This window comes from Nomascus leucogenys, chromosome 4, assembly GCF_006542625.1.
Source record: "Nomascus leucogenys isolate Asia chromosome 4, Asia_NLE_v1, whole genome shotgun sequence".
NCBI lineage: Eukaryota > Metazoa > Chordata > Mammalia > Primates > Hylobatidae > Nomascus > Nomascus leucogenys.
Genome location: NC_044384.1, coordinates 59,232,388 through 59,253,672, shown reverse-complemented (window position 1 = coordinate 59,253,672; position 21,285 = coordinate 59,232,388). Strand labels below are relative to the sequence as shown.

The 21,285-nt window shown below is 43.5% G+C and overlaps 1 protein-coding gene across 2 annotated transcripts in view; it reads left to right on the top strand.

The window, feature by feature from the left end:
• Positions 1 to 21,285, top strand: part of COLEC12 (collectin subfamily member 12) — a 181,464-nt gene that overhangs the window by 143,808 nt on the left and 16,371 nt on the right. For both annotated transcript variants that reach the window (XM_003262015.4, XM_030810670.1), the window contains 2 exons: positions 8,525 to 8,623; positions 9,353 to 10,399. In XM_003262015.4, the coding sequence (XP_003262063.1) occupies positions 8,525 to 8,623; positions 9,353 to 10,399 (1,146 nt within the window). The remainder of the gene's footprint in view (positions 1 to 8,524; positions 8,624 to 9,352; positions 10,400 to 21,285) is intronic.

Sequence of the window (21,285 nt, the reverse complement as noted above, 5' to 3'; positions counted from 1 at the left end):
TGGGATGTTGGGCCTAAACATATCTGTTTTAGGGTAAGGGCAGGATTTTTGCCTGAATCCTCCAGACTTGCAGACACAGTAAGTTCCCCACACACCTTTCATAGACCATAGGTAGAAGGTGTCATGATTCAGAATCACAAAACTACATAAGCCCTTTTCTAGAAAACAGCCAGGGAAACCTTGTTTAAAAGACACGTGAGGCAAACACGGCCATTTGGTTTCAGAACAGAGGCAGACATGGAGTCTGTGGATCATCAGGTCTTCCCTCTGCTCTGTGGCCCACAGACTGACCTAGGAAAAGAAAGACTCCAAGTGAATTCTCTCCAACTGGTCATTCCTGCCACCTCTCTCCCAGCATGTAGCAGTTTCCTGAGAAAGCACAGTGTGTATTGGAATGAGATGGGTGTCAGGGCCAGACAGTCCAAGTTCAAGCCTTGATCCTACCATTTTTAATACAATTGTGAATATTCAGTAAGTGCTTGCTACTGTGCCAGGGGTCATGCTAAGTCTTCTGCATGGCTCCATACCCAGGTGTGAAACATACCCTCTTAGAGTTTCTGATTTCTTGTCTGTAAAATGGCAATAATAATGCTACTTGTCAAGGTGTTTGGGATGAGCAAAGATGATGTAATTGAAGTATCTCTCCTGTAGCTGGTCCCAGGAAATCATGTCTGTATCTCTCTGTTCCTTGCTTCTTCCTAGCCACATTACACAGCTCTAGCCGTTAGAATGGCAAAACCTGTCAAAAATCCTCAGTATAGTCGAGACTTTTAGTCCCATCTCTAAGGCCATATATGTGGAAAATAATGTGCATCATTGAGTGTGTTGACTGATTAGTTTGGACAATGGAAATCTGGAAAATTACCAGGTCGTTCTATCCATTTGTGATGAGTTAGACCATGATCTAACCCGGAGCATCTTAAGTTTTTAGATGAAGCAGCAAACAGAGTAAGTGATTAAGGCAGGCTATTAAATCATGATTAGCGCTGGGCAGAGAGGTGGGATGGGAACCTGGTGAGAGAAAGGAGGGTTTTCCATGTCCCAGGTAATCCGGACTGTCTCTCTTCCTTTTGTTTAGATTATTTAGGTCATTACTCACTTCTCCATGACTTTTCCTAATGAGCCAAGATAAAGGAGAAGCTTGAAATTAGCCATTTAATAAGTACTTTTAAGCCTCAGTACTGTGTAATCACATTTACTGAGAGATGAGAGTGGTTTGGCAAATATATAACATTTTGTAATTTTTACCTGTGCTGGGAAATAAAGTCTAGGACATTTATGCATTCAGAATTATACAAAAAGAGTCAAAGAAGAGGCTTTTTTTCACTTTCTTTTTTTCTGTTTGTTTGTTAAGATACAGATATTTCCTCCCTTTTTATCCATGGAAAGCCCTTCCTGGCTCTGGCGTGTTTTGCGTGTGCTGGTCCATTTGCCCACAGCACCTTTTCTCTGCTCTCCAGCTAAAGTGCCTCCCTCCCACCCTTCATATCTCATGTAGACATATGGCAGTTCCCAAAAGCTGAATTAGGCCTCTTCCTGTTTGTTCCCATAGCACCCAGTATTTACTCTTAGCCCCTGTCACACTGTGTCATTAGAGTCAGTGGACTTGTCTGTGTCACCACCCAAACTACGAGTTTCCGTGAAAACAAGAGACTACCTTCTATTTATTATATCTCCCACCAGCACCTAGTCTCATGATATTTAACCATTGCCCAGGAAAGTTCACTGGATGAATTAATGGGAGGATGGATGGATGGATGGATGGATGGATGGATGGATGGATTGATTGTGCATTAGGGCTGCCTTCCATGAAGGCAAACAATAGATGCTCAGGGACCTCTAAGCCAATCTGCATCTAGGGGATAGCTGCCCCTAAAAGCCCTACCTGGAAACCTAATGTTTTGGAGATTGGCTAGGCCTGCTCTGTGGGGGCAGTCTCACCAAGATGAAGGAAGAAGAGATAATGGGGAGCAAGTACAAGGGGAGACAAGATGATGTCTTGCCCCTCTTTTCTTTCCTTCAGTGCCCCCCTCCTTCAGGCCTCCACTGACAAAAAAAAGATAATACAACATGCACTTTTGCTTTCCAAACACACCATTAATGAACTAAAATGTTGATATTTTCCAGATGTGCTTTCTCTTTACTCAGTGACTCCTCTTTCTTGCTGGTAAGATTCTAGTGACCCAATGTTGTAAGAGGCAGAAAGATAAGACCCAGTTCTCCCTTCACACATTCCCCCTTTGAAGTCTAGAGAAACTCTCTCCGTTAAAAAAGAAAGAAAGAAAAGAATATTCAATGAAAGAAGCGCCATAAGGCATTCCTCTGAAGGAGGAATTGAAAGGAAAGGAGTAAAAACTTTGTCAGAGTTGGCAAAGGCAACTTCATACTGTTTTGCTCAAAATTGTTCTTTACTTCTTTCATGTCACTTACATAGCCACAAGTTAGAATACAATGAGCTTCCTTCAAGAGAATTTGCTGAAGAAACCAGAGAATCGCTTAGTCACCCAGACAGGGTCTGTGCAGTGGTCGTGACTGTGAGACATATCAGCTACTTTGCAGAAAACATGTTCTTGGACAGTTGAGCTTGGTACATCCTCTGTCCCGGGCTTTTTATCGTTCGTCAACAGAGCTTCCATAGCAGGAGTTATCTCTTAAGTTCAATGTGTCATGTTTCTTCCAGAATATTTCCTGAACAGGAAAATCCTACTCCATTATCCTTTCCAACAGGAAGCCTTCTAAAGGTAATTAGGATAAAGAAAAAAGACAGAAATCTGAATCTTTCTCAATAAGGATCTCCTTTAATTCAACATTCCTAGTCATTGGTAGTCTACTTTGCTGCTAAGCTGGGTCAATGTAGCAATTTACAACTGGCTTACTATTTAAGCTTTCAAAATACACATCAAATCACACTGGAGAGTGCTTTAGGATCCAGGATAACACCCTACAATCAGATTTTCTGTATTTCTGTAAGGAAACCTAAAATGGTGTTCAAGGTAGAAATGCCTTTGTTAAATTCCAGGGGAGTGTAACTAATGTTACTGGGAAGCCCCAGGTCCCAGAGAGAGGAAGTGTTTATCCCACAGTGCCATGATCAGTCTGGTACAAAAATGTGTGAGCACCAGCTAGGAGCTCTGTGCTCTGTCCTCAGGGCCGAGACCATGGCCTGTGTCTCTTGAATCCTCAGTGTCTAGCACTATGCCACCTACGTGGCAGATGCTTGGTAAACGTCTGGTGTTGTTAACTTTAAAGAGAATATAAACAGAAATAATTCTTCCCCTTAAGGGATTCTTTATTGGAGGAAACCAGATTTAGGAAAAAGAAATACCAAAAGAGAGGTGATACGGAGTTATAGAAAGAGCATGGATTTTGGAGTTAAACCTTCCAGCCTGGTATCCCACATAGTCACTGACGAGCTGTGTAATTTTTAGCAAGTTACTGAACATCTGTGAGCCTCAATCTCTTCATCTACAAAACAGCAGTTGGAAGGATTAACTGCAGTGATGGTGTAGTGCATCCGGCAAAGAGCAGGCACTCGATAAATAGAGGCTATTATTATTATCATTCAAATAAAGATCGAGTTGATGTGCAGTGGAATGAACTTGTAGGTGTGGCTGAGTACAATGGGGTAGTGAGGTGTGGAGTGGACCTTCAAGGAGAAGTGGAGTCAAGACAAGGGAAGAAGAAGTTAGTGGCCCAGGCCAAGGGATGATACCGAAGTGCTTTTATAAAAAAGGTTTTATTGTCAGAGTATCCTAGAGAATTATACTTTGGATACTTGAAGAGGGACAGATCTTTAGGTATAATATCTGAAACACCAATATTCTGTAGAAAAATTCTATGTTAAGAAACAGTTCCCAATACAGGAGAGCCTATGAGAAACCAGACTGCTAGTCACCCTTCTGTGTATCCTGCTCATTTTTCTCATATGAGAATGGTCTGCAAACTGAGGTCTATGTCTATAGACTGGGAATTTCCAGGGTAATATAGGATGGCTCTGCAACTATATTCCTGATTGAGAATTGGTGCTAATAAATTCAGAATAAAAGCCAATAAAAGTAATGTGTGCTGTTACAGCAAGGGTAAGTTCTGGATCTCCACCAGTCTGGTATTTTTATGCAGTAGCAGGTTCCAGCATTGCAATCCTAACATTTCCAGCTTTATACCAGATCCTATTTTTAAACAAAGACACACCCCCCCAATGCATGTAAGCTGTTCATTAGCACTTGTGGGCAGGGAAAATAGTTTCCTTGCTGCACAGAAGAAAATGTTGACAGATTTTTTTTGTTCTTTTTTTTTAATGAATGTATTTATCCCTTTTGTATTTATTCTACACAAACCTGGATTATCTGTCCATGACAGTTCTCTGTTTTTCAAAACTAAAATGGAAGAAAAAGTAGAAAGGGTAGAAAATGACTGACTGTCAGCATATTTGAAGGTTTCTGTGGCTTCCAGGAAAGAAGGGCAGGACTTGAGATCCTGCATGTGGTTTGAGGACAGACCGAGGCATATGTTTTGATTTGAGGATCAAAACTGAACCTAAACCTGTAAACATTCTGTATTTTAGTTCTTAAAAATTAGCTTTGCTAAAAACACATATGAAACATTTTATTCTTGAGAGTTTCCAGGGATTTAGGAGTATGTGTACCTATGAAGCAACCCCCAAGGTACAGATTATTAGAACTGCACCTCTGTGTCTATGTAGTAACTTTAAAAATAATAATTACTCAGCGAAATGTCATACTCACTGCCAGTGCTCAGGCTTCCCTCGGTTGGTTGGGAAACACGTGTTTGTTTGCCCTGTAGCTCAGCAGGCAGATTGCTACTTATTTAAATAAATCCCTCATGCCTGTAATCCTAGCACTTTGGGAGGCCAAGGTGGGCAGATCATCTCAGGTCAGGAGTTCAAGACCAGCCGGGCCAACATGGAGAAACCCCATCTCTACTAAAAATACAAAAATTGACGAGTTAATGGGTGCAGCACACGAACATGGCACATGTATACATATGTAACAAACCTGCACGTTGTGCACATGTACCCTAAAACTTAAAGTATAATAAAAAAAAAGAAATACAAAAATTAGCTGGGTGTGGTGGCAGGCGCCTGTAATCCCAGCTACTCGGGAGGCTGAGGCAGGAGAATCGCTTGAACCTGGGAGGCGGAGGTTGCAGTGAGCTAAGATCATTCCACTGCACTCCAACCTGGGCAACAAGAGTGAAATTCCGTCTAATAAAAAATTAAGTAAATAAATGACATAATAAATACATATTCATTGACTACCTACTAAGTGCCACACACTGAGCTAAGAGGAAGAGATGGAATTGAATGTAAATTTTCCTGCCCTAAAGGATGTAATAGTAGATAAGTCATGCCAGCACAGTGCAGTGAGTCCCATAATAGAGAAAGGACGACTTGCCAGGGGAATTCTGCAAGGTGCACCTCGGCAAAGGGTTCCCACAGGAAGTGACAAGCAGAGTCTTGAAGAGCAAATAGGACTTAGCTCAGTAAAAAAAAAAACACAGGGAAGAACATTCTAGGTAGAGAGAACACATGGAAAGGCTTGTGTGAGAGAGTGTTGCAGTGCACACATTTCATTATGACCAGACGGTAGAAGCTTGAGGGAAAACATAGTGAGCTTCTCCAGGGACAATTCCAGGATCCAAGGAGCCAGTTCACTTTGGGTCACACAAACACATGGGAACTTACTACTTCTTCCTGAGAGGAGCCAGGAGAATCTCACACAGTCATGCATGGGTAGAACATGTGATGAATACAATAAATTGGATCCATTGGCTCATAATTGATGTATAAAGCATGTTCTCATTTTTTGAAGTCTTTTTTTTTTTTTTTTGAGACAGAGTCTCTCTCTGTCGCCCAGGCTGGAGTGCAATGGCGCAATCTCGACTCACAGCAAGCTCCGCCTCCCAGGTTCAAGCGATTGTCCTGCCTCAGCCTCCTAAGTAGCTGAGCTTACAGGCATGTACCACCACCACCGGCTAATTTTTGTATTTTTAGTAGAGATGGGGTTTCACTATGTTGGCCAGGCTGGTCTTGAACTCCTGACCTCAAATGATCCACCCACCTCGGCCTCCCAAAGTGCTGGAATTACGAGCATGAGCCACCACGCCCAGCCTGAAGTCTTTTTTTTTAAGCTATTGATACCAAGAAGGACAGTCAGACTTAATCCCAAGCTGCTAGAAGCTGGATCTCACCTAAGTCACTTTTGGAGAAACATCCTCTTATTTAACATTTTAGAAACGTGTACTTGAATTCATAACTGTAGAGAATTACTGCCTTCTAAAAATGAATAAGAACTGAAGCTTTTATTTAGTGTGGCTGTATTAGTCCGTTTTCATGCTGCCGATAAAGACATACCCGAGACTGGGAAGAACAAGAGGTTTAATTGGAATTACAGTTCCACATGGCTGGGGAGGCCTCAGAATCATGGTGGGAGGCAAAAGGCACTTCTTACATGGCAGTGGCAAGAGAAAGTGAGAAAGATGAAAAAGTGGAAACCCATCAGATCTCGTGAGACTTATTCACTACCACGAGAACAGTATGGGGGAACCGCCCCCATGATTCAAATTATCTCTCACTGGGTCCTTCCCACAACACATGTGAATTCTGGGAGACATAATTCAAGATGAGGTTTGGGCGAGGACACAGCCAAACTGTATCATTCCACCCCTGGCCCCTGCCAAATCTCATGTTCTCACATTTCAAAACAAATCATGCCTTCCCAACAGTCCCACAAAGTTTTAACTCATTTGAGCATTAACCCTAAAGTCCAAAGTCCTAAGTCCCATCTGAGACAAGGCAAGTCCCTTCCGCCTATGAGCCTGTAAAATCAAAAGCAAGCTAGTTACTTCCTAGATACAATGAGGGTACAGGTATTGGGTAAATATAGCCTTTCCAAATGGGAGAAATTGGCCAAAACAGAGGGGTTACAGGCCCCATGCAAGTTCAAAATCAGCAGGGCAGTCAAATTTTAAAGCTCCAAAATTATCTCCTTTGACTCCAGGTCGCACATCCTGGTCATGCTGACGCAAGAGGTGGGTTCCCATGGTCTTGGGCAGCTCCACCCCTGTGGCTTTGCAGGGTACAGCCTCTCTCCCTGCTGCTTTCATGGCTGGTGTTGAGCATCTGTGGCTTTTCCAGGTGAACGGTGCAAACTGTCAGTGGATCTACCATTCTGGGTAGAGGACGGTGGCCTCTTCTCACAGCTCCACTAGGCAGTGCCCCAGTAGGGGCTCTGTGTGGGGGCTCCCACCCCACATTTCCCTTACACACTGCCCTAGCAGAGGTTCTCCATGCACATCCCGCCCCTGCAGCAAACCTCTGCCTGGGTATCCAGGAGTTTCCATACATCCTCTGAAATCCAGGCGGAGGTTCCCAAACCTCAATTATTGACTTCTGTGCACTCACAGGCTCAACACCACGTGGAAGCTGCCAAGGCTTGAGACTTGCACCCTCTGAAGCCACGGCCCCAGCTCCACATTGGCCCCTTTCAGCCATGGCTGGAGCGGCTGCGAAGCAGGGCACCAAGTCCCTAGGCTGCACACAGCGTGGGGACCCTGGGCCCGGCCCATGAAACCATTTTCTCCTGGGCCTCCAGGCCAGTGATGGAAAGGGCTGCCAGGAAGGCTTGGAAACCCCTGATAAAACCATCAGATCTTCTGAGACTTATTCACTACCACCAGAACAGTATAGGGGAAACCACCCCCATTATTCAAATTATCTCCCACCAAGTCCCTCCCACAACACATGGGAATTAGGGGAGTATAATTAAAGATGAGATTTGAGTGGGGACACAGCCAAACCCTATCAGTGGCATTACTTTCCCTATCATATACAATCAAGAAAATACTACCAAAAAATACTTCTTGGCAAATCATTGTTTGGAGACACCACTCAGGCATCTACTTGAGAACTGATAAACTACAGAATCAGTTGTCACTAACAAAAAGCAGAATTTCAGGGCTTTGTGGTGGAACTCATAACAGAAAGTGGCAGACACTCCTGACTTTGCGTCATTTCTATGCCGATTTTGTGTATAGACTTGAGCTGGGTTTTCCTTGCCAATGGAATCCTCTTCTAGGTAAATGAGTCCCACCTGCCAAGAATGTTAGGGAAGCTGATGAGTGACAACATTTAGTAAATTATCACAGTGTGCTGTGCCTTCATCTATGGAAGTTAATATAGGAAATAGCAGATTAGGGACTTCTAAAATGCATGAAAGGTTTTAAATTAGTTCCAAATGATTTCTGAAACATCCAAGGCATTACAGAATCATAAGAATAGTTAAGAACATACAATTCTCAACTAAGTAAATTGTACCCCTGCGTTTTGTGACAAGTAAGTTATTTTTCCAAAAAGATGGCTTTTCTTTCCTATATTTGATTTCAGTTACACTTTTTTTGTTCAATCTGTTTCCTTTGTTCCATAATGAAATGATCTGTTGTTTTGAAACTGAAAAATAAAATATGAGCAGGTATGTATACTAATGCATCATTTTCCAAATCTTAGTTGTAGAGAAAATGGACAATGTCACAGGTGGCATGGAGACATCTCGCCAAACCTATGATGACAAGCTCACAGCAGTGGAAAGTGACCTGAAAAAATTAGGTAATCTGTGACAAGACTAAACCATTAAGTGAAATCCCCTGACTCTACATAAATGACCACAGCTTCTTAGAATGATGTTGCTATAAACTCCCCATTCACCCAGACGGACATTCAATTTTTGTGTTGCATGTTGAGTCTTCCCTCATGATTTAATTCAAATGCTTAAATTTTAAAGTTAAGGGTCAATTTTGGAATTATGTCCTGCCAAAAAAACTGTTATGTGCCAAATAATATCTGAAGATCAATCCTGACTGGAAAAAAACACAAATACCCTTTTTTAAAAACTGTCATATAAATAGGAATTTACTGAGCATTTTTGAAATACTTTAAACTACATAGAACAATTGTAGAAATTAAGTTATAAAGTAAAAGATCCTAGCATATTCTATTCCTTGATTTTTGCTTTCATTAAAAAAAATCAGGAAATTTAAAAGGTTATTTTCTTCTTGACATCCTGCCCACTGCCCTAAAATCTAGTAAATTCCCCCTCCCTCTTTGAGAAAAATGTTCAGCCAAGTTTGTCATTCCTAGTTCTCAGCATATTTTCTGATTCCCCAGGACCCAGTTTTAATAGATATGTACATTTTACTAATGCAGAGCTGTCTGCTTATACTGCCAATTTTGCATCTAAAATACAGTGCATACCAGTTAAGTATGTTTGGGATCTTTGGCCTTGCCCGAACACTTCTCCATACCACCAATATAAGTCACAGATATTTCTTATTCCAGGTGACCAAACTGGGAAGAAAGCTATCAGCACCAACTCAGAACTCTCCACCTTCAGATCAGACATTCTAGATCTCCGTCAGCAACTTCGTGAGATTACAGAAAAAACCAGCAAGAACAAGGATACGCTGGAGAAGTTACAGGCAAGCGGGGATGCACTGGTGGACAGGCAGAGTCAACTGAAAGAAACTTTGGAGAATAACTCTTTCCTCATCACCACTGTAAACAAAACCCTCCAGGCATATAATGGCTATGTCACAAATCTGCAACAAGATACCAGCGTGCTCCAGGGCAATCTGCAGAACCAAATGTATTCTCATAACGTGGTCATCATGAACCTCAACAACCTGAACCTGACCCAGGTACAGCAGAGGAACCTCATCACGAATCTGCAGCGGTCTGTGGATGACACAAGCCAGGCTATCCAGCGAATCAAGAACGACTTTCAAAATCTGCAGCAGGTTTTTCTTCAAGCCAAGAAGGACACGGATTGGCTGAAGGAGAAAGTGCAGAGCTTGCAGACGCTGGCTGCCAACAACTCTGCGTTGGCCAAAGCCAACAATGACACCCTGGAGGATATGAACAGCCAGCTCAACTCATTCACAGGTCAGATGGAGAACATCACCACTGTCTCTCAAGCCAACGAGCAGAACCTGAAAGACCTGCAGGACTTACACAAAGATGCAGAGAATAGAACAGCCATCAAGTTCAACCAACTGGAGGAACGCTTCCAGCTCTTTGAGACGGATATTGTGAACATCATTAGCAATATCAGTTACACAGCCCACCACCTGCGGACGCTGACCAGCAATCTAAATGAAGTCAGGACCACTTGCACAGATACCCTTACCAAACACACAGATGATCTGACCTCCTTGAATAATACCCTGGCCAACATCCGTTTGGATTCTGTTTCTCTCAGGATGCAACAAGATTTGATGAGGTCGAGGTTAGACACTGAAGTAGCCAACTTATCAGTGATTATGGAAGAAATGAAGCTAGTAGACTCCAAGCATGGTCAGCTCATCAAGAATTTTACAATACTACAAGGTAAGTCAAAATTCTGGATTTGTATTTGTATTGGTTGTTTATTGCTGCATAATAAGTTACTCTAAAACTTGGCAATTTAAAACAATAAATATTCATCATCTCATAGTTTCTGTGGACCAGGAATTCAAGAGCAGCTTAGCTCGATGGTCCTGACTCACTGTTTTTCATGAGATTGTGTCAAGATCTCGGCCAGAGCTGCAGTCATCTGAAGGCTTGACTGTGGCTGGAGGGTCTGCTACTAACGTGGCCTGTTCACATAACTCTTGGCAGGAGGCCTCAGTTCCTTGCTGTGTGAAATTGCTTGTGTGTCCTCACAATATGGCAGCTGGCTGCTGCCAGAACAAGGAATTCAAGAGAGAGAACAAGAAGGAAGATACCATGACATACTAGCCTCAGAAGCCACACACCATCACATCCACTGTATTCTGTTTCTTAGAAATAAGTCACTAAGTCCAGCCCACACTCAATGCAAGTGGAATTAAGTTCCACATCTTGAAAAGAAGTGTAACTAAGAATCTGTGGACAGTACTTAAAGGGGCTCCATTAACTATTTGTTGAGTGAAAGGTTGGTTAATTTGAATTTTCTTGGTCCTTGAGCTATTTCAATGCAATATAAATCGGGCTCCTCTGAAAGCAAAATCAAGTCTTTTGGGTCACAAAGCTACCATTAAGGGAGTTACATGTCATGAGTAGATGAATGGTTGGCCATCACAGTAACTGTAAGGTCACAGAGGAAGGAAACGATGTGTCTTGCTTATAAAATCTGAGTTTTGGTAGGTGTGGCAGTTCATGCCTGTAATCCTAACACTTTGGGAGGCTGAGGTGGGAGGATCGCTTGAGACCAGGAGTTTGAGACCAGCCTGGGCAACATAGCAATATCCCATCTCCTAAATAAACAAATAAATGAATGAATACATACATATAATCTGAATTTTACTGTTATCCAGATCATCCATATAAATTAAAAGTCCTTGACTCAGATTAAGTCCACAGTTGAAGAATTGTAGCATCATATATTAACAGTATTTTCCAGTCACAAACTATTTTCACAGGTTTTAAGTTGAAAGTACTGTGTGGAAGATGCTGTGCTCAGCAGTCTGGGGTATACAAAGGAAACCAAATGGTCCTCACCTTTAGGTAGTTTAACATAAAGAGAATTTCAGGGCATCAGAAGATGGGCTGTAAGCAAACATTCAAGGAGAAGGGATTACACAAGGGCATGAGTCACTAGGGGCCACCTTGGGGTATGTCTCCCACACTAGTCTAATGATCAAGGATAAAGAGTGGTAGTTAATAAGCCCCTGTGAGGCTGAAGGCAGATCCGGATAGCAGATGGCAGAACTCTGTTCAATAGCTTTGTCAGTGACTAGCATGGATGGCCTGCTAAAAGCAATGCTTTTGTGCTTGTAATCCACAATGATCTAGAGCATCAAGATGTCAATCAAATGAAGTAGATAGGAATACATGTAAAATCCTGCTCATAAATGGATAAGACAAAACAGATAAATGTTGATGGGAAGGCATGGCTGGAAGGAAGTGTGCATGAAGCATGGGGATTTTAGTTGGCTGGAAGCAGTTAAATGTGTCTTCCAGGGAAGGTAATGTGTTCCTTGACTGTGTTAATAAAAAGGGAAGTAATATCTGACTCTCTTCAGTGTGTCAAGACCACCTCTGGAAGATAATGTTTACTTTGAGGAGCCGCTTTCAAAAGAGACATTCCCAGACCAGCATGCTCAGAAAAGCAACATCAGAATGATAGGGGCTAGAAACCATGTACTGTGAGGAAGGGTTGAGGACCTGGGAGCTTTCACCCCTAGGAGAGCCTGCTCAGTGGAGACCAAGACAGCCATCTGCACTTATTTAAAGTTGCTCTGTCTGAGGGATGCCACTGGGTGAAACAAGACTAGTGGGTGTTCACTAAGGGAAGATCAATTTTGGTTTACAGAATGTTCCTCATAAAATGGGTATTAGCTGAAAATATAATGGCTCCCCTACTCAATCAGGATGCCCCAGCTCTGGAGGGGCTGGACAGTTGCAGGTCAGGGATATTGTAGGTGTGAGTCTTACTCTGAAAAAGGAGTAGCCCTTCAAATCGTTAAAAAAAAAATTCTTAGCAATCTTATCATGGTATCCTGGATATTTTCTAGTTATTAATTTTATAGTCTTATTATTTCATTAATTTAATTGTTAGCTTGTCTTCAATTATTTAGTTTATAGACAGCATGGCTTTTCAGCCAAGTAAGGACATGAAAAGCTAATATTTGAAGATGAGACCCTGAGTGTTTAAGTTAATGTTTCTATTGTTAGGATTCTTTTTATCAGCTAGTATTGAAAGTGAATGTACTGAGCACTTTTCACAAACATCCCAATAAATCCTGACAACAGCTCTGTGAAGCTGCTACTTACAATATCATTGCCAGTTTATAGACAAGGAAATTAAGGCTTAGGAGGTTTGAGTAACTTGCTCAGGTTTACACAAGTAAAAAGTAGCTCAGTGGAATCCGAGCCCAGGCTGTCTGGTGCCAAACCTCATGCCGTTAACTCCAAGGATAGTCACTGAAAGTGTGTGCCCCTCCCCACTGTACGCGGTCACCCCAGAGGGAGCCTAGAAGGTCAGGGAGTTGGGATTTTATTCTAAGTGTGAGGGGGAGGTTTTAAGCACGGTGTTGAGATGATCTGCTTTATATTTTTACAAGGTCACTCTGGGGGCTGGGAAGAGAATAGAGAGCAGGGAGGGGTCAGTGAGAGCATGGACCAGCTGTTGGTGACTTGGCCTAGAATGCTGGCAGTGGAGAAGGGAGAAGTGGGTACCCTCATTCAGGAGGAGAGTTGGAGACAGAATCAAGGGCATCCCTTTCCTTGCCCTGACAACAGAGACCCCAGCTTTAGGAGGTCCCGGCCGGCCTCCCCCAGCTGAGCCTCTGCTGAGGTGAGGAGTCCTGGGCCTCAAGGTACTGTGAGTATTCGGAGCCCACACCAACCCCTGCTTGTCCATGTTTGTGCCCAGGACCCTAGAATTCCCTACCCAATGTGCCCAGAAGCAAAGGGGCAGCCAAGAGGCACCTGTGTGTTGTAGGGATTGGGGGTGATGTGGACAGAAATTGAACACATGGTAGGGGGTTGGTGTGAGTGTCTGGACGAGACTGGGGGCCAGGACCTGCTGATGGATTGGTGTGGGGAATGAGTGAAACAGAGGAACAGGATGTTTCCTAAGTCTTTAGCATGAGCAATGAGGTGGATGGTGATACAGACTGGGGAGTTGCAGAAAAAGAGGCATGTAGACATGTTAACAGGAAGATGTCTATTATAATAGAATGAGGTTTCTGACTCATGGAAAAGCATATGTGACAAAGAAAATCTCAATTCTGAAATCAGGCTCCAAGGTGTTTCAGAGACACTATCACATTTATCCCTGGTCTTCTTGTTTACTGCACTTTCTTTTTTTTTTTTTTTTTTGAGACAGAGTCTCGCTGTCGCCCAGGCTGGAGTGCAGTGGCGCGATCTTGGCTCACTGCAGGCTCCGCCCCCCCGGGGTTCACACCATTCTCCTGCCTCAGCCTCCCGAGTAGCTGGGACTACAGGCGCCCGCCACCTCGCCCGGCTAATTTTTTGTATTTTTAGTAGAGACGGGGTTTCACCGTGTTAGCCAGGATGGTCTCGATCTCCTGACCTCGTGATCCTCCCGCCTCGGCCTCCCAAAGTGCTGGGATTACAGACGTGAGCCACTGCGCCCGGCCTTGTTTACTGCACTTTCTATGAGTTGATCTGAGAAGCTTCCCAAGCCAACCAAGCTGCTCCCTTTCTATTCATTCTCTTCCACTGCCTCCAGACCAGCAATACCAAGCAGGTATTCCGAGGGAACGAGAGACTGAGAGGAAGAAGGAATTCCATTTCTGAATGCAAGTGTTTTCTTCTACACCTTTTCTCTCTAGCACCTTTCCCTTTCTGTACCTGCAGATCTCATCCCGGAGGATGAGGGGCAGATGGATAAAGCAGGATGGATTAACATTGGCTTATGTGGGGCTGGCATCTGCAAGATTCAAAATAATCTGATGCTTTCCAGAAAATTCCTGTTGACTCGCACTTAATGAACCCCAGTGCTCACTGTCCAGTTCAGCCACATAGACATTTGCCGCATTAAGAATTGGGAGCTGAAGCCGACTGACTGTGCTGAAGGCAGATGATAGTGTAGAGATAGATGTTCACAGTATCTCTACATCCATCAACCAAGAAGCCTTGTTAAGAAAACCTTATTTTTTGGGAGTTTGCAACCAGCCTGACCAACATGGAAAAACCCTGTCTCTACTAAAAATATAAAATTAACTGGGCATGGTGGCACATGCCTGTAATCCTAGCTACTTGGGAGGCTGAGGCAGGGGAATAGCTTGAACGCAGGAGGCGGAGGTTGTGGTGAGCTGAGATCGCACCATTGCACTCCAGCCTGGGCAACAAGAGTGAAACTCCATCTCAAAAAAAAAAAAAAGGAAGAAAAGAAAAGAAAACCTTATTTTTTGATACAAATAATACATAGATTTTTATTCTAATTATATACACAGAGGACTTCTCATACATGCTTCTAGGTACAAAGCTCACTCCACCTCCTGGGCTATTCCTCTGCAAGCTAAGGAAAGCGTCAGTTGCATCCTTCCTGTACAACCAGACATTTTCCCTCTCTGCTCTTCCAAGAGACATCAGATTCAATGAATGAGAACAAGAGCTCTGGAATCAGACAGGGCTGGATTCATGTACCAAGTTCCTCATCCTCTCAGTGCCTCTGTTTCCTCATCTGTGTGGACCTTTTAGAGTTATGAAGACCCGAAGAAGTAATAAAAAGAAAGTACTTAGTGCAGTGTCTAGAGTGGGGTCAGCATAACACCCAAATGTAAATAAGGTCACTTCCTTCAAAGCTTTCCCTTCTGCTGCAGCTGTAGCCAGTACATTACAGTGGAAAACAAAACAGCTTCATATGCACAAAGAATAAAATCACACAGGTGGGGTTAAGGATGATTTAAGTCTAAAAGTACTTACTGCTGGGTTTCTAGTGCCCAGCCCTAGAGATGAATCAGACCCCAGGATGCTGACATCTAGCTAGCTTTCACTCATTTTCTGAGTCCACATTTCTGGGGTGTCTGTGCTATGCCAATCACGCTGCTAAGCACTTGGATAAATTGTCAGTTTTCATTGTTACAGCTCTTTAAGGGGGGAGTTACTGACATTCCCCACTTGCAGGGGAGGGAACTGAGACGCAGAGTGCCTGAGTAACTTATCCAAGGCCGAACAACTAGTAAATGGCAGACAGCACCAAACTCAGGTCCGTCTAGTTGCAAACTCATGCTTCCACCATGAATAGATAAGATGTTTGGGGAGGTGGAAATGACAGAGAGTTTACTGACAGCAGAGCAGTTGGTTAAAGTTTCAGTAGGGATTAACATTTGAGCTGAACCTTGAAAGGTGCACATGAAGGCTGATGGGACAGGGGACAGTGCAATGTGGGTCAGACAGGGGCCTCAGTTCCTCCCATTGCCAACCACTCCCTCATGCTGCACTTCCCCAAACAAGACGGCATGGCTGGAGATCCCGGAGAGCAGCCATTAGCAGGCTCAGAAGCAGACCATGGACAGTTGGCGAGAAACAGTGGTTAAATACACCCTCCTCTGTGGACGAGGCGCTTCCGAGGCTTTCCAAAAGCCCAACAGTATTTCTTTTTAATCTGTACATTCCTTTCACCTCAGTGAAACACAATGACTTTTTCCTATGGCAGGCATTTAATAAATATTTGATTAATTTAAGTGCATTCAAAGTAGATTTTTAAATGAGAAGAAAAACGTATCAGATTGTATCACTGTTTTTCCTCTACCTTGTCTATCTTCCAGTCTTACCACCAGTGGGTCTTAACATTGAGTCTCTAAGATTTTGGATGGCAGTAAGAATTAAAGTGGTTTCTCTTCCTTTTGTTAAGCACCAGGAGTTTTGTTGGAAAACACATTTGAAACTTCTCTTGGGTAGGAAACTGGGCTGGGCACTTCTCAGGCCTGCAGTTTGGTTTGCCAAAGCACAAACAGCACAGTGATTTAAAGTCTTCCGTCCTCTTTGAACTGCTTATTTAGAAAATTCAGGTTTTCAAGGCTCCCAAAACCATGGGGCCTGGGGACCGTGGGGTAGAGGTGTCACTGACAGCACAAACCCCGGGCTCCTTGGAGCTCTGGTATTGTTCATATTCAGGCATCTCTGGAGCTTGTGACAGCTTTACCAGCCGCAGGGGTATCCTGGCATTTCAGAAACCCGAGCCAGTGAGCCACCCGTACTTGGCCTTGACATTGAGTTAAAATTTCAGTCAAGTTTGAAAGCAAACCTCAAATGTCCTTCCACGTAGGACATCACGTGTTTCCACATGCGGCGTTGCTGTTTTCTCAACTCCGAATTCAAGTTGTTGCTGCACAAGCTCATAAATACTCTGTTCTTTTTTTTTTGCTTTCAGGCACTAAGGGTAGCTTCTATTTTATTTCATTATTTCATTTTATTTTCACCTTGACAGCTGCCCAATAAAAGATTCAAGTGAGACCTCAAAGCCTGAGATCATCCAGATGCTAATCAGCAGTGCCAGCATCCCGGGTCCTAGAGGAAAACGAACCCTGGCATTAATAATCTACTTTTTTATGAGGAGCCAGTATTGACTTTTTAAATGGCTTTAGCTCTTTTTGTCAATGATTTTTTTAAAGGAAAAAAAATCCAGGAAATTTCTAGCCTGTCTTAATGAGCCAAAGTAGATTATGTGAATCTCCTGATCTATAAGACACATAGAATATGTTTTGACCTAACCCAGCATCTGAGGGCAGAGAGTGCCAGCTCCTTTGTGGTTTTTGGAAGGCTGGGGCAGCTGTAATGGAAGACACCAATCACAGTGGGCTTGCCAGTTTAGCCACAGCCAGGAATATTAAGCCTTATCTGATTAAGAGAAAGACAGGTAACCTATTTAAGATGGATGTAGTACTTCGGATGGGGAAATTTGGTTTTTATATTAATCCAGCTGGGAAATCAATCACAAGTAGAACTGGAGATCTTTATCAACGGCAAAAACGTTCATTTCCCCCCAATATTTACTCCCTTCCTTCACAAGGTCTGGAGATTAGCACCTGCTGGAATCTTGTGCTGTCCGTGGGATCCACGTTTGATGTCGTTCTTCACATAAGCCACAACTTACACATTGACTGGGTGGGGAGATTTAATAGCCACTTCCAGTCCAGAGGAAAATAGCTGAACACCATGAACTACCCTACCCCAGAAAGAAATAGGATGAATGAAAAGCTGTCACCCCAGGTGAGGGAGGTCTTGGATTCATGTCAGGAGAGGAAGGGAGAGTTGTATCTTTGGAACTCTGTCACAAGCTAGAAGAAGGTATTCTGGAAGAAATACAACTCCCCCCACCAGCAGTCTGTCCGAGCAGACACAAGCCTGTGATCAGTCCCTCTTCCATGGTCAAAGGTAAACTCATTTCCCATAACTTGCAAGGATAGCACCAACCCCAGATGTGAGTGATGGAGAAACACAAATTATTAGAAAAAAAAATTAAGAGAATAAAGCTAAAGATTATTTCTTAAAACACTTGAATTTCCCAATATGCCATCTTCATTATTTGGATTTCCTAAAGTTAAACACAGAACATAAGTAAAACAGAAATAGTCGAGAAAAAAGTTTCTTTTAATTTTGCAGTTATTCCACATGTACTAGAATTTTTTGTTTTGTTTTGGCCTAAATTGTCAGTATTTTTTCCCTAGAACTATCCATAATGCTACATCCATTGTCGGGGAACGTACGTGACACCTTCACCACTATTCATCTCTGGGATGCTATTTCCCAACTACACAGAGGCACTAAGTTACTTTTTTAAAGGAGATAGATCTGGCAGCAAAACGTCTGCCTTCCCTATCTTTACTAAATGGCATAGGCTATTTAGGTGAGCCTGACCAGGTTAGGCAGAAAAAAAGTCCAACTGTGGATGTGGAGACCCACTGGATTAATTCATGAGGGTCAGTAGCAAGGAAAGATGGATCTCCTTATGATTATTTCATAGTGGCAGTCACAGCCCACCTGATACAGAGATTATAAGATGCAGGGCACCAGGCAGGTCACCCTTCCCCAAAAACCTGTCCCTACTGATCTCACCTGGGGCACAAAATGTGAGCATTAGAGTGCTGGACTTTTTAACCATGATGCGCATGTATTTGATAAATACTTGCTTAATAGTGACTATGGGCCAGACCCTACAAGGGGCTAGACATGGAGAAGGGTCTTGAGTTGAACAAACAAGGACTAAAAGAGAAGAAGAGAAAACTTCCATCTGAAGTGGCCTGGGAGGATGCCAGGAATTTTACAGAAGGACATGGGCAGAGGAAATTGTCAGAGAAGAGATGTGTGGAAAATACAGAGGAGGATGGAATAAACACAGGCGAGACTAGGTTGGGAGGAGGAGCCTTCATGCCCGACTGATCAGGTGGGGCTGCATATTCTTGAGCAAGTGGAGATCAGAGCTGGGCTTAAGGAAGATAAAAGTCAGAGTGGAATGAATGGAGAGGAATCACAGGTAGGAAGATCAATTAAGAAGTTACTATGAACACCTTCCAAAAAAGACAGAGAGAGGTGGGAAGAAGAGAGCCCACACTAGGGTCATGACCAGGGTCAGGGCGAGGAAAAGAGAGTTGTGGCAATGTGATGGGAGAAGGGATGATGGAGGGAGAACACGCACAGCAAAGAGACAAGAAGTTCAGCTGTAGACACGCAGGTTAGAGGTGCTGGCGGAACCAGAGAAAATGGACCCTTCAGCAGCAGGTGCAAATAAGGACCCAGAGTCCAGGGTTGTTGAAGACAAGGAGGAGTCAACAGGAGCTGTGGGCAGAGGTCAGTGACATGGGTCTAGGTAGAAGTGACTTCATCCCTAAGTCTTCTAAAGACTCCCATTTATGGAGCAGATAACACTAGAAATAATGCATTTAGGCCAGTCCTTGCCATTAGTGTAAACTCTCTTACCACTGGAAGAGGGTCCTGTTAATAAATCTGTGAGCAACATATGGGTAGCCTTACATAAGCAAACTAAGTCCAGAGCCTAAGCTTCTGCTAAGAGAGAACACAGATGGATTGGCTTGACTGGGAGCCATGGATATTAGGGTACAGTAGACATCCATCAAGACCTAGGGTGGGGAGGGAGACAGGGAGATCCCCCTACAGAGGTGGGAAGAGTTGCTTCATGGTTCTGTCCTCAGACCGATGGGAGAGGGAGGACAAAGAGCAAGAGGGATAAAGGAACTTAGGGTAGATCTGCCATCCATCCTCCATTGCTCCAGCACTTCTATCCTTCTAACTTTAGAGGCTTTCTGCTTCTGTAGAAAAAGTAAGGCCAGGCACAGTGGCTCAAACCTGCAATCCCAGCACTTTGAGAGTCCGATGGGGGAGGATCGCTTGAAGCCAGGAATTCGAGGTCAGCCTGGGCAACATAGTGAGACCCCCATCTCTACAAAAAAATTAAAAATTAAAAAAAAAAACGCAGGCAGTGTGGCACAAGCCTGTAGTCCCAGCTACACGGGAGGAAGCTGAGGTTGGAGGATTGCTTCAGCCCAAGAGTGCAAAGTTGCAGTGAGCTATGATCATGCCACTCTGCTCCAGCCTGGGTGACAGAGTGAGACTGTCTCTACAAAAAAAGAGTGAGACTCTGTCTCTAAAAAAAGAGCAAGAGAGAGAGTAAGTGTGGCCTTTTACTTATTCATGCAGAATTGTGAGATTTCAGAAACTCTAAGATTTATTCATTTCAACATCGGAAGACCTGAGTTCATGCCCCAGCTCCACTACTAGATTGTGACTGACCATGTCTTACTCTCCTTGGTATCTGTTCCTAGTAGCTAAGTATCCTCGAACAAATAGTTTGGCATCTCTGGCCCTACATGTCCTCATCTGTGCAATGAGAATTCTACCGCACAGGCAAGGTCAGGTGGCATAATGTATGTGAAAGTACCCTGAAAATTGTCATTCACTATACAGTTCCTGGTAGGTGATTATTTGTGTGAAATCTCCTGTTACCCCTGAGAAATTAAAGAAAGAAAAACAATCCTGTGTTACATGGGCCTCTTTATGGGATGATGGGAATGAGCATTACTTGCTTTTCTTCCCAATTAGATGGTCCACATTACCTTTTTCTCTAGCCTACCTTCCTATGTGTATTATTAGACTTACAAACCCACCTAGAGAGTTTGGACACCTGTCCACAATGGGCAGCAAAGCCCCACCAGGCTTTCCCACAGAGACCTCCCGTCCCTCTGAGCTGGCCCATGGGTGAGTGAGGCCCAGCCCTAAGGACAGCAGCACCCCCACAGCTTTGGTGGACAGCACAGGCATGCCAGCTGGGGTACAACAGAGAGGAAGCTTATACGGAAGTTATAGGCTTGGTTATGGGGAGAGAATTAATACATCAATGTCTCTGAACACTTGATGGCATTTTTTGGTCTCCTTCAGTTCTTTATCCCACAATACCTTAACACGGTGCTTGTCATATAATAGGTCTTTAATACATATTTATCAAATTAAGGAAAAGAGGAAATAAATAAGAGGAAATCCTGATCCTGGTCTGCACAACTTTCCTGCTGATGACAACATAGGCCCAGGTGACTAAGAGAACCCAGTTTAATCGTGTGAGTCACTGTGAAGAATAAGCCCCTGGCTGTCAGTGTCACCATGAAGGACATCAGTGGGGCACTAAAAAGTTGTGCACTGTTACAATACATTCTAAAAGCTTGAAGAGGAAGGGTGAGCTTACTGAAGAACACACAGTATATTGGCTTGCTCGGGCTGCCATAACAAAGTACACAGACTGGGAGGCTTAAACAACAGACATTTCTTTC